This window comes from Oncorhynchus masou, chromosome 32, assembly GCF_036934945.1.
Source record: "Oncorhynchus masou masou isolate Uvic2021 chromosome 32, UVic_Omas_1.1, whole genome shotgun sequence".
In the NCBI taxonomy this organism is placed as follows: Eukaryota; Metazoa; Chordata; class Actinopteri; order Salmoniformes; family Salmonidae; genus Oncorhynchus; species Oncorhynchus masou.
This window is the reverse complement of record NC_088243.1, coordinates 37,917,784-37,934,337: the sequence shown is the minus strand read 5'-3', so window position 1 is coordinate 37,934,337 and position 16,554 is coordinate 37,917,784. Positions and strand designations below refer to the sequence as shown.

General features: G+C 41.4%; 1 protein-coding gene across 1 annotated transcript in view; it reads right to left on the bottom strand.

Moving 5' to 3' along the window:
- Nucleotides 1-16,554, bottom strand: part of smyd3 (SET and MYND domain containing 3) — a 196,650-nt gene that overhangs the window by 171,696 nt on the left and 8,400 nt on the right. Inside the window, exons 2-5 of the mRNA XM_064954069.1 lie at nucleotides 6,997-7,060; nucleotides 5,887-5,994; nucleotides 5,481-5,535; nucleotides 2,008-2,144 (exon numbers count right to left, since the gene is read on the bottom strand). Of these exons, the coding sequence (XP_064810141.1) occupies nucleotides 2,008-2,144; nucleotides 5,481-5,535; nucleotides 5,887-5,994; nucleotides 6,997-7,060 (364 nt within the window). The remainder of the gene's footprint in view (nucleotides 1-2,007; nucleotides 2,145-5,480; nucleotides 5,536-5,886; nucleotides 5,995-6,996; nucleotides 7,061-16,554) is intronic.

Genomic DNA, 16,554 nt, shown 5'->3' with positions numbered 1-16,554 from the left:
TTAAATAATTAATGAATGTAAAGTCACGACACCAGGTAAATTTCCAGGTAAATTTCTATGGTAATGTAACCTGCTCTGGGGCAGGCTAACTTTACTTTATCCTAAAAATAAGAGTCTGAGCCTTGAGTTGAGGACCAATCAAATCAGATTCCCTCCCTCTCGCAAAGAGTGCATCATCATTTCCTTCATTCTCCGGACCATTTGAGGAAGACGATTGATTAAACATTTTATTAATCAAATTACTGTGTTAGTAATATTCTATTTTTTATCATACTTAGTGGACTGTTTATTAGGTACACCACCCCGTTCATGAAAATGGTTAAAACAGGCTGACAGGCATCAAGGCATTCAGTTACTGTTCGATTGAACGATAGAATTGTCCAAATGAGTGACCTAAGCGGCTTTGAGCACGACAGTATCTATGGTTTACCGAGAATGGTGCGACAAACAAAAAACATCCAGTCAGCAGCAGTCCTGTGGGCGAAAACAGCTCATTGATGAAAGGTAAAAAAGGAGAATTGCAAGAATCATGCAAGCTAACAGGCGGGCCACAAACAGGCAAATAACAACACAATAAAAACAGTGGTGTGCAGAACGGCATCTCGGAACACACAACTCGTGCCCGCGGACGGGCTATTGCAGCAGACGACCACACCGGGTTCCACTCCTATCAGCTAAAGACAAGAAGCAGCTCCAGTGGGCAGTTCAACAACACTGGACAATTGAGGAGTGGAAAAACATTGCCTTCTCCGACGAATCCCGATTCCAGTTGGGTCATGCTGATGGCAGAATCAGGGTTTGGGCCCATGGCCCCATCCTGCCTGGTCTCAACGGTACAGGCTGAAGGCAGTGGGGAATGGTTTCCTGTTACCCGTTAGACTCCTTGATACCAATTGAGCAATGTTTCCATGCCCCAAATAATTCAGTCTGTTCTGGAGGCAAAAGGGGTTCTGACCCGGTCCTAGATGTACCTAATAAACTGGCCACTGAGTGTACAAAACATTAGGAACACCTTCCTAATAGCGTTTGTTACCCCCTTTTGCTCTCAGAACAGCCTCAATTCGCATGACATTTTTATTTTATTAAAGTGAAACACATCCCATTCATCTCTAAAGAGAGCCCTTCTTTCCAAGGGACTAGCTATGTGTGTGTGTTTGTGTGTATGTGTGTTATCCCAGGGGCAGTGTGAATTCTGTCTGATATTAAAAATGCCATTCAGCTATTTTTGTCTGCCTGTCAGTCCAGCCGTCTGACTGTCTCATTGTCCGTCGGTCCATCCCCGTCTGTCCACCCCACCCCCTTCCTCTCTCCCCTTAACTCACCTTCTCTGGACTGAAGTTGGACTGATTTGCATTATGTAGATGTGGAGTTCCCCAGAAGGATTCACTTTAGAGAGCATCTGTCTCTCTCTGACACACGAGTGACGCACACACACACACACGTGTATGTTTGCTATTTGAACTGTGATGGTTATCAGAACCAGGTCTTGGTGTGAGATGGTTTATAAAGACAGAGATGGGCCCAAAAGGCTAGCTAGCCATGTAATGTAAAACAGCTGTTGCTTTTTATAACAGTTCATCTCACACACAAACGAATACTCATGCGACACACACACACCTGATTAAGAGACAGAAACAGCCTAGAGAAGTACATGAGTGGAAAGCAGCTGCAGGTTGAAGACCTGGGAGGAGTGAGGTCCGGTTTCATGCTGAGAAACACATTGAGATCATCAGGAATACCAGGAACAACACACTTTTACTGTCTACAAACACACACCATTTACACATCAGGCCTGCTGGGAATCTTTTAGACATATGTGAAGGTATGACCAGCCCACCAACAGCGCAGAGAAACAGGCTGCAGTGAGAGAGACTGGGTACTATAGTGTGGGCCCTGCCTCTTCACTACTCCATCTCGTTTCACATCATTGGGACAACACATCGTTCTATGTCTGTCTGTCTCGCATGCATGCAAGCCACACACAAACACACAGTTGCAGTGATCTACCTTGGCCAGCAGGCTGAGGGGGTCCACGGCAGGTAGTTCCTGCATGATGTTGGGGACTTCCTGTTGGATGTAGAGCTGGAGCATGGAGCTCAGCTGAGACAGACCCTCCCTCCTCTCCTCTCCCATATCACACAGGTCTGTATAGGAGAAAGAGCGGTCAGTGGAGCCTCACGAGCACAGTGACACGGTCGTTCTTTCTTTTCGCATTATTCATATTTCCTGCTAAGTAATCAACATGGAAGTATGAAGAAAAAAAAAGAAATCTACGCTATATTTGTTGCCGAGAGGAAGACCGGTAACGATCCACACAGAGAGAGACAGAGAAAAGAGAGGTGCGCACAACATTGGCTATCCTATAAGTAACTACTACAAATGACCCTTGATTTACAGAAATAAATATGACCTGATTCAGAATGGTGTCAACAGTATATCATGAAAAGATCAATGTATTGGGCAGATCAATATTTCGTGCTATAGTAATGAGTTGAAGTATATTACAAAATGTTTATACTTATGCGGGCCTTACTATCATGAAAAGAATGAAGTAATGTAAAATAAATACAATCAATCACCACATCAGAAACGATCAAAATGTCTGTTGTCTATTCTCTATGGTCCAACTCCAGTCCTCCAGTACCCCCAACAGCACACATTTTTATTGGAGCCCCCAGACAAGCACACCTGATTCAACTTGTACACTAATCATCAAGCCCCCAATAAGTTGAATCAGGTGAGTTTGTCAGAGGCTCCAACAAAAATGAGTGCTGTTGGGGGTTCTCAAGGACCAGGGTTGGGAAACCCCGGTCTAACAGGTTTCTGTTTAGTGACGTTTAAGTCCCTGCTACAGTGTTGTTTGTGGTGGGTAAATCAATATACGTGGCTCACCAGTCTACTGTAAACTCTACAGTCTGGGATAAAACAATTGAACGCTCATATATTTTGGAACACTTGAAAACATAAAATACACAAAGAATATAGGATATACACGTGAGACGATCAACAACCCAAACTGACGAGCTGCAAGTCCGTTAATCACAGTTTAATACACAGAACACACGTAAAATCAGACCTACGTGAAATGTACTTCAGCTATGGATATCACATGAGATTCTACATAGAAGACAAGATGCACGACACAAATGACACTAGGAACTTCTCATAAACTTGAACTCTAAAATAGGAATAGAGCATGTGTCATACGATACGTTCCATGACTCATTTACATTTCCTCAGATATGGTATCCTGTGCTGGAGAAAACAAATCTGGAATATTTAAGATCTCCTGAACATGAATAGTCACTCAAAGAGTTTTCGAAGCGACCATTGATTTCATATTGTACTGTGCTATCTATGTGGCTAGCTGTACTCTGTTACGTCGGAGCTGCTAACGTGGCTCCTGTTATATTTGTCATCCATCTTCTCATCTCAGATCCCGTCTAGGTCTTCAATCAGGGCTGTGCATTTCCTAACCAGGGGACAACCGTTAGGATTTACTCAAACGTTCTACGTACATTTCTTTCTCTTATTCTTTGTCAACATTTTCTTGATGATGTGCATCCCCCTGGAGAGATATGTGATGAAAGCGCTGTGGTACCAGAGTAAATCGCTCCATTAGGAAATCCAACTGACTCTCCATTGCTGTGTGGGTGCTCTCCGCCACCGTGACATTACTGAAAATGCTTGAAGTGCTTTCGGGAAAAGTAATCAGACCCCTTGACTTATTCCATATTTAGTTACATTACAGCCATATCATCTACAACTGATTAAATTGTTTTTTTCACTCATCAATCTGCACACAATAATGTCAAAGCAAAAACAGGGTTGTAGAAATGTATTACAAATACAAAACTGAAATATCACATTTCCAAAAGTATTCAGACCATTTACTCTGATATTTTGTTGATGCATTTTTTTCAGCGATTACGGCCTCGAGTCTTCTTGGGTATGACGCTACAAGCTTGGCACACCTGTATTTGGTGGGTGTTTCTCCCATTCTTCTCTGCAGTTCCTCTCAAGCTCCGTCAGGTTGGATGGGGAGCATTGCTGCACAGCCATTTTCAGGTCTTTCCAGAGATGTTCGATCAAGTTCAAGTCTGGCTGTGTGCTTAGGGTTGTTGTCAACAGGTTGTTGTCCTGTAGTCTCCCAGTCCCTGCCGCTGAAAATCATCCCCACAGCATGATGCTGCCACCACCATGCTTCACGTGCCAGTTTTCCTCCAGACATGACGCTTGGCATTCAGGCCAAAGAGTTCAATCTTGGTTTCATCAGACCAGACAATATTGTTTCTCATGTACTGGTTCCTTTAGGTGCCTTTTGGCAAACTCCAAGCGGGCTGTCATGTGCCTTTTACTGAGGAGTGGCTTCTGTCTGTCCACTCTACCATAAAGGCCTGACTGGTGGAGTGCTGCAGAGATGGTTGTCACCTCCCTGACCAAGGCCCTCTCTCCCGATTGGTAGTTTGGCCGGGCGGCCAGCTCAGAAAGAGTTTTGGTGGTTCCAAACTTCTTCCATTTAAGAATGATGGAGGCCACTGTGTTCTTGGGGATCTTCAATGCTGTAGAAATGTTTTATTACCCTTACCCAGATCTGTGCCTCAACACAATCCTGTCTCGGAGCTCTACAGACAATTCCTTTGACCTCATGGCTTGGTTTTTGCTCTGACATGCACTGTAAGCACTTGAGCTCGAGTCTCATCGCAAAGGGTCTGAATACTTACGTAAATATGGTATTTGTTTGTATTTGTAATACATTTGCAAACATTTCTAAAAACCTGTTTTCGCTTTGTCATTATGGGGTATTGTGTGTAGATGGATGAGGAAAAACATGTATTTAATACATTTTAGAATAAGGCTGTAACGAAACTAAATGTGGAAAAAGGGAAGGGGTCTGAATACCTTCCGAATGCACTGTAACTGCACTTGTGTTGACGGATGTGCAATTGTATCTGTTGCTTTTGAATTGCATTTGTTCTAATGTATAATTGTAAATGTATGGTGTTGTATTGAGACTGATCATGTTGACGTATTGTTCCAATGTCCCAATTATGTCTTACACTGACCAAATTATGACTGAAACTGTGTCTGGTACCGTCTCAACTAGGTATGATGTCCCCAATATGTCTGACAATGTCCCTGTGTCTAATACTGTCCCCACTTTGTCCGTCACGTCTAACCAACACCTGGTCCTGTAGCTGACGTTGTGTACTTAATCTGAGACCTGGGGACAACATGTAAACACCACCTGCAGATGCACGGCCATGCCATGTCCCACCCTGGCCAGGCTAGAAAGGACTTCTCCGGCTGTCTGAGTTGATGTTTGAAAATGATAGATGTAAAGAACTGTGGAGGAGATTGTGATTGACTCGACATTTCCACGTGTATATATATATATATATATATGTTGTTTTATTAGAAGAGAAAGGCAAAACAAAGTATTGAAAGTCACTTTTGTAGGGGAGGTGGGAGAGACTTACGTGACTCATGCTCCTCTAAAGAACACAGCCCTGGAGAAGTCTGCGATGGACTCAACTAAAGGAAGAGGAGAGGGAGAGAGAGAGAGGGGGAGGAGGGAGAGAGATGTAGGAGGTAGAAGTGGTGGAAAAACAAAAGAAGAAAATGGTAAGAGAGGAAGAAGTGTAAAACTAAACGAGATCAATTATTTATCACGAGAACCGTCTAAAAACGAAACAACCTCTCTCATCCAGGTCTCTTAACCCTTAGTAAAGGGTTGGGCTCAAATCCATCTTCATTTTCTGTGAGGATTTTTCAACTTCTGAAATGAGTTTCAAGTCACTTCCTGAAATGACTGGATTGAAAAACGGATTGACCAGTCAATTCAGGACATTGAACCAATCGTTGAGCGAGTCAGGGGAGGCGTACCAATCTAAAGATGATCCTGGCTGCCAGACGGACAGAGTCAGTGGGGATTCTGGGATGGAGGCTGCGGAGACATTTACACTCCCTCTTATGGTCCGACCATGCCTGTTTCTAGAGAGAAAACACAATTTAAAAAATATTTTATTTGTGTTCATATGGGTAGAAAAGATATAGGAATAGGACCAGTACAAACTGAAAAGGCGTCGAGAGAATTGGAAAAAAACTGAAGGGAATGAATTCTTGAAAATAAAAGTTAAGGCAACGTGAAGTGGAAGAGAGGGGAAAAATTGTGTGCACTTTACAAAACACACACAGGCAGATGTGCATGCGTGTGCATGTGTGTTTGGCTGTGTGCGTGCATGCGTGTGCGAGTGAGTGGGTTGGGAAGTCAGAGGCGTTTGTTAGCGGGAAATCAGAGGTGAATGGTGACATGTCATATCAGAGAGGAGCGGAGGAGGCTACACTAGGGTTAGGGGTTACCCTATCAGTATAAGGTCACAGTTGGGGGGATAAAAAGCACAAGTCAAATTTTGATAGGACCTCGTGTGCAATTGACCAATAAAGTGACCTTAAAAGTAAAGGTTAGCGTCGATGTGAAAGAAAGATGGCTAAAGGGTGAATATACCGTGTTGGCTTGAGATCTGTGCATGTCAGATTCTCATTTACACAGAAGCAGTGTTTGCACTATACAAGACTTCTGTTGATTTCAATTTTGGTGCAACAGAGGCTGGATGTTGCTTTGCACCATGCCTGGAAATACTCTAGGGGAAACACTGCCCAGAAGGATGAGATAGATGAGCACACACATTTGTCACAAATGCACACCTGTTGTGTAATGAAACCAGTTTATATGGGGAGCAGCAGTGGAGAGCATTGTGTCATTAATTTCATTAGGTGACATCATGTGCTGATGTAGGAATTAGGTCAGTCTCAGATGTTACACTGCACACACCACACACACACACACACACACACACACACACACATCCCTAGGTCTATTGTTCCCCTACAATAGGGTTATTTCTTTCACGTCCATCTTCCCTGTCTTTAGGTACTTGAATGAGTGGAAACAGCAATGGACAAAATGAGAGAACTTCTAGTTGGGCTGCTTACCTGGCAGGTGACGTCACAATACCGCGCTACCTTACACTGAGAACATCTCAGGAGGGTTTCACGCCTAAAGAAACAGAGAGAGAGTGTGGGAGAGAGAGAGAGATACAGGGGAGGGGAGAAGTAGACCAAGAGAGAGACAACATTAACTCACAGTTGATTTGGGGAGTGCCTTCAGAAAGTATTCGTCACACCCCTGGACTTTTTCCACATTGTTGGGGTACAGCCTGAATTTTAAATTGAGATTTGTCGTCACTGGCATACACTATAATGTCAAAGTGGAATTGTTTGACATTATTACAAATTCATAAAAAAATAAAAGCTTAAGTAACTATGCAAATGTTTCTCATGAACTTATTGAGGCTTTCCATAACAAATGGGTGAAATACTATTGACTCAAGACATCAATAGTACTAAACCCCTTTGTTATGGCATTATGGCAAACCTAAATAATGCCTTGCAAAGGCGACCTATTGAATATCTATACACCCAGTCACTACAAAGATAAAGGCGTCCTTCCTAACTCAGTTGCCAGAGAGGAAGGAAACCACTCAATGATTTCACAACGAGGTCAATGGTGATTTTAAAACAGTTTGCGTTTAATGGCTGTGATAGGAGATAACTGAGGATGGATCAAAAACATTGTCATTTAGGTTAGTATTGTGGAGTAACTACAGAGTGAAAAGAAGAAATCATATACAAAATAAATAAATATTCCAAAACATGCATCCTGTTTGCAACAAGGCACGAAAGTAATAATGCAAAAAATGTGCCAAAGCAATTCACTTTTTGTTCTGAATAAAAAAAAGTGTTATGTTTGGGGCAAATCCAATACTACATATTGCAGAGTACCACCATATTTATTGAGTACCTCCATATTTTCAATCATAGTGGTGGCTGCATCTTGTTATGTGTATGCTTGTAATCGTTGGGGAGTTTTTCAAAATAAAAACAAACAAAAGAGGAAATGGAATGGAGCTAAGCACAGGAAAAATCCTGGAGGAAAACCTGCTTCAGTCTGCTTTCCACCAGACACTGGGAAATTAATTCACCCTTCAGCTGGAAAATAACCTAAAACATGAAGCCAAATCAACACTGGAGTTGCTTAACAAGAAAAGGGTGAATGTTGTGGCCGAGTTACAGTTTTCAATACAGTTTTCAATCAAATCTGTTTGAAAATCTATGGCAATATCTGAAAGTGGTTGTCTGGCAATGATCAACACCCAATTTGACAGAGCTTGAAGAATTTTGAAAAGAATAATGGGCAATTCCAGGTGTACAATCGAGAAATATTAGTGTTGTATTTTTCATACATTTCTTTTTATACAAACGTTAGAATTTTTCTTCCACTTTGACATTAGTATTTTCTTTAGATTGATTTAAATTGTCATAATTTATACAACAATTATAATTCCAACTTGTAAAACAACAAAATGTGGAAAATGGCAAGAGTTGTGAACACTTAATGAAAGCACTTTATCTCAGATACCAAGATCATGAAATATGGCGTCTTCAAATGAAGAATCTGTGCCGTTGGGGGTAACTCGAGGACCGGAGTTGGGAAACACTGCCCTAAATGACACCCTATAACCTAGTCCTAGATAATACACTACCTTTGACCTGGGACACATTAGGGGTGGCAAGTGGCCAGAGTAGTGCACCAAAGGTAATAGGGTAGCATTTGAGACACAGGTTTTGTTTCTGAACCTGAAGAGGATCCACTGAAACCAATCACTGGTGTACAATATGCCCCCAAGACATAATTTGAATGGCATGACTAACCACACTTTCATCAGCAGTATGTATCAAGCAGTAAGTGTGTGTGTGTGTGTGTGTGTGTGTGTGTGTGTGTGTGTGTGTGTCTACTTAACATATTTCTTCAAATCTCTCAGTCTCCTGAACTGTGTGTGCACGATGTCTGACAACGGATAGACACGACCCCTGGGTATATCTGGTTAATAGCTTGCTCCAGTCAAATCAACATGACTCGCTCAATGTTCTGTGTTCAGCATTTCTACGTCGGTCTGTGCCTGAGGCTTGTGTGCCTGTGTGTGTGTGTGTGTGTGTGTGTGTGTACATGTTTTATTTTCTCCCTTTGTAAAGTAATTCCAACAGAAAGCTGCAGGTCCTACAATCCAAACATATGTAATCTAATCATGAAGTATTATGAGTGGTCCTTATGATTTTGCCTCTGACGCATGAGAATGTGACATTAAGGACGTAATCTTAGCTCACATTACTAGGCTGCACACACGCACGCACACACACTGCTGGCAGCGGCCTGCTTCCTCTCAGCATGAAAGACATTGAGTGTTTCCTATCCATTCATTTGTCAGAATGGTTAAAATACTTTGCAGTTGTTTTTGGCTCTCTGAGACGCAGCTAACATACTTACCTCCCTATTCCCTAATAACCTCCTCCTAACACACACAAACACACACACAACTATATATGGGGGTCAGAACCACTTAAAATCTTCCAACAGGCATTTCCTGGGTCTGTTTCTATAACAGGCAGAGAGATAAGGGAAGTCAGAGGAGAGAATGATGAAAAACTACAGACTTGACTGTAAAAAACATTCAATGGTCTGTGAAGTCTATAAGAGTGATTCTTCATGAAACCAGGAACAAAAAGACATGGCATATTTATGACATTGTGGCCTTACCCAGGCCCTCCTTTTAGACTCCATAATGTTTCATCCGTAGGTGCTACAAAGTAAACATTGGTGTCATATGAAGCTTTACCACTTTCTCTGTGATACGAGTAGTATTTTAACTTGAATAACAATTTTCTGACATTTATTTGTGCATATAAAAAAATAAACATGAATATTGAAAACAAATGTTTGTATATATTGTTGAATATAATATACTCTAGGGGAATATCACAGTTCCAGAGGGGGGGGATCTCTGCCAGTTTTAAAGTTTAGGCCCATTTTAAAACAGAGAAACAGGGCCACGCACCTCTTCCCGTGGTTATACAGTACTTCCAGAACTGTCATGCCACAATTTTTTGCATACAAATTTCAACAACATGTTCGTTACTGTGGTTCCAAATGTTGAATAGGTTAAAAAAAATATATATACGGGGTGAATCATATATTCAAAAGATAAAAATTACTTTAATTAAAAAGCACTCTGCTTTATGAAAAAAAAGTCAAGTGTACAAGACCGTGTACATGCCAGAATTAGGGGGCAAACAAACTACTCATCCCACACAGCACTGCGATTTGTATTGTCCAATCCCAGAACATATACAAGTCACGTGACCACTGGGCATTCTTGAAACATGGCGGTTGTTTCAAATTTCTAATTAGCTTGCTAAGTAACCGTACACAGTAGCATCAAAGATACTGATAAGTAATGGTTTCCCCTTTTGCCTGTGCTAGCTTTGGTGAAGCCTAATGCCAGTAGTCTTCTCTACTAGGCGGAAAACAACCACTAGAAAGCTTCTGATGTTTATAAACATAAGGATACTTATATTTTCTATGAATCGAACACGCATACACACGACACTGCTGTGCTGCTGACTGCTCCTTTTATAGAGAATGTATTTCACACTTCTCTTGGTCCCGAAAATAAACCATGACATCTGTTAACGAACATATGACGGCACTAGTGATAGCACCGTCACAGAGGCAAACTGAACTTGTCGTGTGCGTTAGAACAGACCCAGGATCTGTTTCTGTGGCTCATGGTTAGTGTAGTTTTTGGTGCTAATTTGGAACCAGAAATTGACAGTAAAAACACGGCTTCAACACAGAGGTTGAAACAATCATAACCGATGGGCACGACATGAACATACGAGTTGTTTTGCAATATTAGGAGAAAATCGAACGTCTACGTTGCGCATTAATATTGCTAATATTTAATATCACCACGGTTTATGAAGATTGAGAACACAGTTACAGAACCACTCCTTGGAGCCCTATTGGCATAGTAGGCCATCTAACCAATCACAGCCCTCCTTTTACTTGTATCATTGTTTGTCCTGCAAATTTCCAGCAGAGGACGACCATTTTGAATCCATTTTCACATTCACTCTGTTGGTAATGCTTACAAATTGGATCATAACTCTAAATGTAGCAGAGACCCCAACCTGGGACTTTGATATGCCCATAAAGAATATTATGTTAAACAAAAAATAGAAACATATCAAAATCAAACATTTCCTATGTTTTAAATCATGTTTATATTTTTATATAAATAAATGAATGTAAGAAAATGGTTAGAAATCAAAATATGACTCATATCACAGAGAAAGTGGTAATACTTCATATGAGACCAATGTTTGCTTTGTAGCACCTACAAAGCAAAGTCTTAAAGGAGGCCTGGGTAAGGCCACAATGTCATGAATATGATGAACTATTTCTCAATGATGGTTTTAGATAAAAATTTCACAAAGACGTCAACAATCTTTCCTACTAAGGACCATTTTACAGATTAAATCTTGTGAAATACCCCCGAAATCATTGTAATTTTTTTTGTCCTGGTGGTGGTTTTGTGAAGAATCAAGTCAAAGCTAGGAGCTGAAACATACACCAGAGACTTCCAGTATCCTGATCAGATACATAGTAAATCAAACAGAATGATAAAACCTACAGCCTTCCAGTTGCGTTTCAGATACAGCAGTGGGCTATCTCATGCCATGGCTCTGTTTATTATTCAGTTCACCCATGAACGCTTTCCCCAACACAACTTTTACAGGACTTGAACTACTTTTATCTCTATTTATCTTGGGCAGGATATAGGCTCTGTGTAATGACATCACTCAGAGCTTTTTCCTTAACAGCTTGGACTGGACTTCCTCTGGATAAGGACCTGGCAAACACTGGGATTTATACTGTCTGTGTGTGTGTGTGTGTGTGTGTGTGTGTGTGTGTGTGTGTGTGTGCCTGCGTCCTTGGCCAGTACTGCTTTTGTTCAAAGATGACCAATAACATTATCGATGTAGAATGACAGAGAAACAGAGACAGAGCGAGAAGCATCAGTTAATGATATGCCGGACATGCAGATAGCTAATCGTTCTGAGATCCTATGGAGAGAAAGAGAGCCAGTCAGAGAAAGATGGACATCTACACTAACCATGGGGTTCTCTCAACACACACACACACGAGAACAAAGAGCCTTCATCTCAGTCCTGTAATTACTGGGCCTGGCTACAGGTTGTGGAATAAACCAGTGCACGCACACACAAGGAATGCTGGGATACATTTGGAACCATCAGATCAACAGTGAGTGTGAATAATCCGGTCTGCTCTACTGACCTCATATGCGTTCACACATACACACCATGTAGACACACCGACAGACTCACACACACTATTCTGTTGACCTCAATCAGTCTACTTTCTCTGTAAATATCAGTATTACCATACACAGATTGACTACTGCTGTTATTGGGTTAATTTATTGGCCTGGTCCTGTTAAGACCTATTTTATTGAGTCGATTAGATCTCATATGTTCTCTTTCTCCAGTTCAAGGCAAGGACTACTGTAGATATGTCCATCTTCGGGGTCTGTAACCAAAATGTGCATCTTCTCTTCTCCTCTCATCTAAATCTTTATTTTTCTCCCCCCCACCACATCATGACTTTCATCTCCCTCTCTCTAGGTAATTGTTACCAAACTTCGTATCTGCACTGTTCTTCAAGTAAATGTGTTTTTGCTAAATGTTCTGTGGAAATAGTTCAACTATATGCACAAGGACTATATTTATCTTTGCAATCATTGGTTTTTGTTTGGTATACATTTTAAAGGGAAAAATCACAACAACAAAAAAAGCCCCTGCCTGTCTCTCTCTCCCTCTCTCGTCTGAGCGGATTTTAGTTGACTTAGCAGGTGATGACGTTCCGCTTGAGAGAATCCGTATCCTGGCACCTAATCAATATTCATGACTATGTTAAAGTGAGTTTATTAAGAAATGTTGACAAGCAATATAGAATTAAAGTACCTCTCTCTCTCTCGCTCTCTTTCTCTTACTCTCATCAGATGGAATACTGGTACTGTACATGATGAATGAAGATGGAAGTGTCCTTTGATGGAAGTGTGTGCATGGTAATTCATTTCCTCAGTAAGCTGTATAGCGATGGTTCAGTGTTAGGTAGTAATTAGCGGGGGCCCTTTTCCACGGGCTGCCCATCGTGCCTGACTGATTTTCTCATTTCCAGGCCTCTGATCTGACAAGTCTGTGTGTGTGCGTGCGCAAGGTTGAAGATGGTATATAGCAGGTTGTAATGCCTGGAGCATTCTAATGTAAGCTGCTGTGTGACCAAAGCCCACATGTGAACTTCTGACCAGGGATACGGCAGGATAGAAGAGGCCGTCTTGGGAAAAGAGACACTTTGGACGGTAGGCTTGAGCGATGTACAGTTGATATCGTTTACCGGGGTATTGTGAACTAGCGATAGATGAAGACTCGGAGGCTGCAGGAGCGCATGCTGCTAATAAATTCAATCCAAGATGTGTCTGATAAATGGAATCCAGATCAGGGTTCCAGCTATACATTTGGTTTGCTAACTTGCTATTTAAAAAGTGTCCAGATCAAGCTTCTTGGTTACAGCAGAGACATTCAATCCCCTCCTGGATCAAGATCCCGGTTGACTAAATTGTTTTGTGTATAAAAAAAATATTTTAAAAAATCGTCCCCCCCCCTTTCTCAAATAGGGCCCCTTGCGTGCACTTCTGGTAATACCGTACAGAAACGGTATGATGGTATGAAAATGTGGACAAAGACCAACCCTACCCGACACACAAATGATTATTATTAAGGCCACAACAAATAATGTATTGTCAATCCTTCTATACCACGAAAAACTCTAGGTTTGATGGCGACAGAAGATAAACTTTTCAAACACAGTGAAACAGGTACTTGCCTAAATAAACGCACATTTTTGTTTTCCATTTCGCTATAGCGGACAAGACCGTGGTGTCCGAGTGATAATGTCACTATGATGCTAATCAAGATTTGATTAGATTCTAACTGCTACAGCTGCACTGGTCAATAAAAATCACATATGACCTATTTGAACGTCTCAAACTTTACCACGGCATCGATGACACACACACAAACCTACTTACAAGAGCTGACCCCATTTGTCGATTGTTTGGTTGACCAAGTTCTTTTTAAAATCAAGTAATCACAAATCTACACTACTGTTAAAAAGTTGTGGTCACTTAGAAATGTCCTTGTTTTCCATGAAAACATACATGAAATGAGTTGCAATATGAATAGGAAATATAGTGAAGACATTGACAAGGTTATAAATAATGATTTTTAATTTAAATAATAATTGTGTCCTTTGCCTTCGTCAAAGAATCCTCCATTTGCAGAAATGACAGCCTTGCAGATCTTTGGCATTCTAGTTGTCAATTTGTTGAGGTAATCTGAATAGATTTCACGTCATGCTTCCTGAAGCACCTCCCACAAGTTGGATTGGCTTGATGGGCATTTCTTACGGACCATACGATGAAGCTGCTCCCACAACAGCTCAATAGCGTTGAGCTCCGGTGACTGTGCGGGCCACTCCATTATAGACAGAATACCAGCTGACTGCTTCTTCCCTAAATAGTTATTGCGTAGTTTGGAGCTGTGCTTTTGGTCGTTGTCCTGTTGTAGGAGGGAATTGGCTCCAATTAAGCGCTGTCCACAGGGTATGTCATGGCGTTGCAAAATGGAGTGATAGAGTTCCTTCAAGATCCCTTTTACCCTGTACAAATCTCCCACTTCACCACCACCAAAGCACCCCCAGACCACCACATTGTCTCCACCATGCTTGTCAGATGGCGCCAAGCACTCCTCCACATATTTTCTGCGTCTCACAGATGTTTGTCTTTGTGATCCGAACACCTCAAACTTCGATTCGTCTGTCCGTAACACCTTTTTTCCAATCTTCATCTGTCCAGGGTCTGTGTTCTTTTGCCCATCTTAATCTTTTCTTTTTATTGGCCAGTCTGAGATATGGCTTTTTCTTTGCAACTCTGCCTAGAAGGCCAGTATCCCGGAGTCACCTCTTCACTGTTGACGTTGAGACTGGTGTTTTGCGGGTACTATTTAATGAAGCTGCCGGTTGAGGACGTTTGAAGAATATGTTTCTCAAACTAGACACTCTAATGTACCTGTCCTCTTGCTCAGTTGTGCACCGGGGCCTCCCACTTCTCTTTCTATTCTGGTTAGAGCCAGTTTGCGCTGTTCTGTGAAGGGAGTAGTACACAGCGTTGTACGAGATCTTCAGTTTCTTGGCAATTTCTCGCATTTCTCACCTTCATTTCTCAGAACAAGAAAAGACTGACGAGTTTCAGAAGAAAGTTCTTTGTTTCTGACCATTTTGAGCCTGTAATCGAACCCACAAATGCTGATGTCCCAGGTACTCAACTAGTCTAAATAAGGCCAGTTTTATTGCTTCTTTAATCAGGACAACAGTTTTCAGCTGTGCTAACATAACCCTTTTGCAATTTTCTAATGATAAATTAGCATTTTAAAAACTATAAACTTGGATTAGCTAACACAACGTGCTATTGGAACACAGGAGTGACAAGGAACCCAAACCGGCTGCATGCGTGCGTCATCGTGCATAAATGTATTTAGTCCCCCTACACCAAACACGATCATGGCACACAGGTTAAAATATCAAAACAAACTGAAACAATGGCATTAATTTGGGGACAGGTCGAAAAGCATTAAACATTTCTGGAAATGTAGCTAGTTAGCTTGCACTTAATGGCTAATTTGTCCTATTTAGCTAGCTTGCTGTTGCTACCTAATTTGTCCTGGGATATAAACATTGAGTTGTTGTTTTACCTGAAATGCACAAGGTCTTCTACTCCAAAAATTAATCCACACATAAAACGGTCAACCAAATCGTTTCTAGTCATCTCTCCTCCTTCCAGGCTTTTCATCTTTGAACTTATATGGTGATTGGCATCTAAACCTTCATAGTACACCAACCGGCAACACAGTTCGTCTTTCAATCACCCACGTGGGCATAACCAATGAGGAGATGGCACGTGGGTACTTGCTTCTATAAACCAATGAGGTGATGGGAGAGGCGGGACTTGCAGCGCAATCTGCGTCAGAAATAGGAATGACTTCTATTTTATCCCTTGAAAATGCAGATGCTCGTTGACATGCGAGAGCAGTGTGGGTGCAATAATTGAATAACATAGATTCATAAACTTATTTTGCAACGCTCACGAGCGGTGTGGTCAGCCTGTGACAGTTGCTGATAACGGGCCTCTCTGTACACCTATGTCAATATTCCATAAAAAATCTGCCATGTCCAGCTACAATAGTCATTTACAACATTAACGTCTACAATGTATTTCTGATCAATTTGATATTCTTTTAAAATGGACAATTTTGGGGGGATTTTCTTTCAAAAACAAGGACATTTCTTTGTGACCCACAAACTTTTGAACGGTAGTGTATTTTTTATTTTAAAGCACGAGACACCTGTCTGACTCACGCCTTGTAGACTATATTGATTTCTGGCTCGTATTTAGTAGTTGTGTTTTCATTTTTAATAGCAGTGCTTAAAGCACCAGACAAGCTTAGTAGCCTACA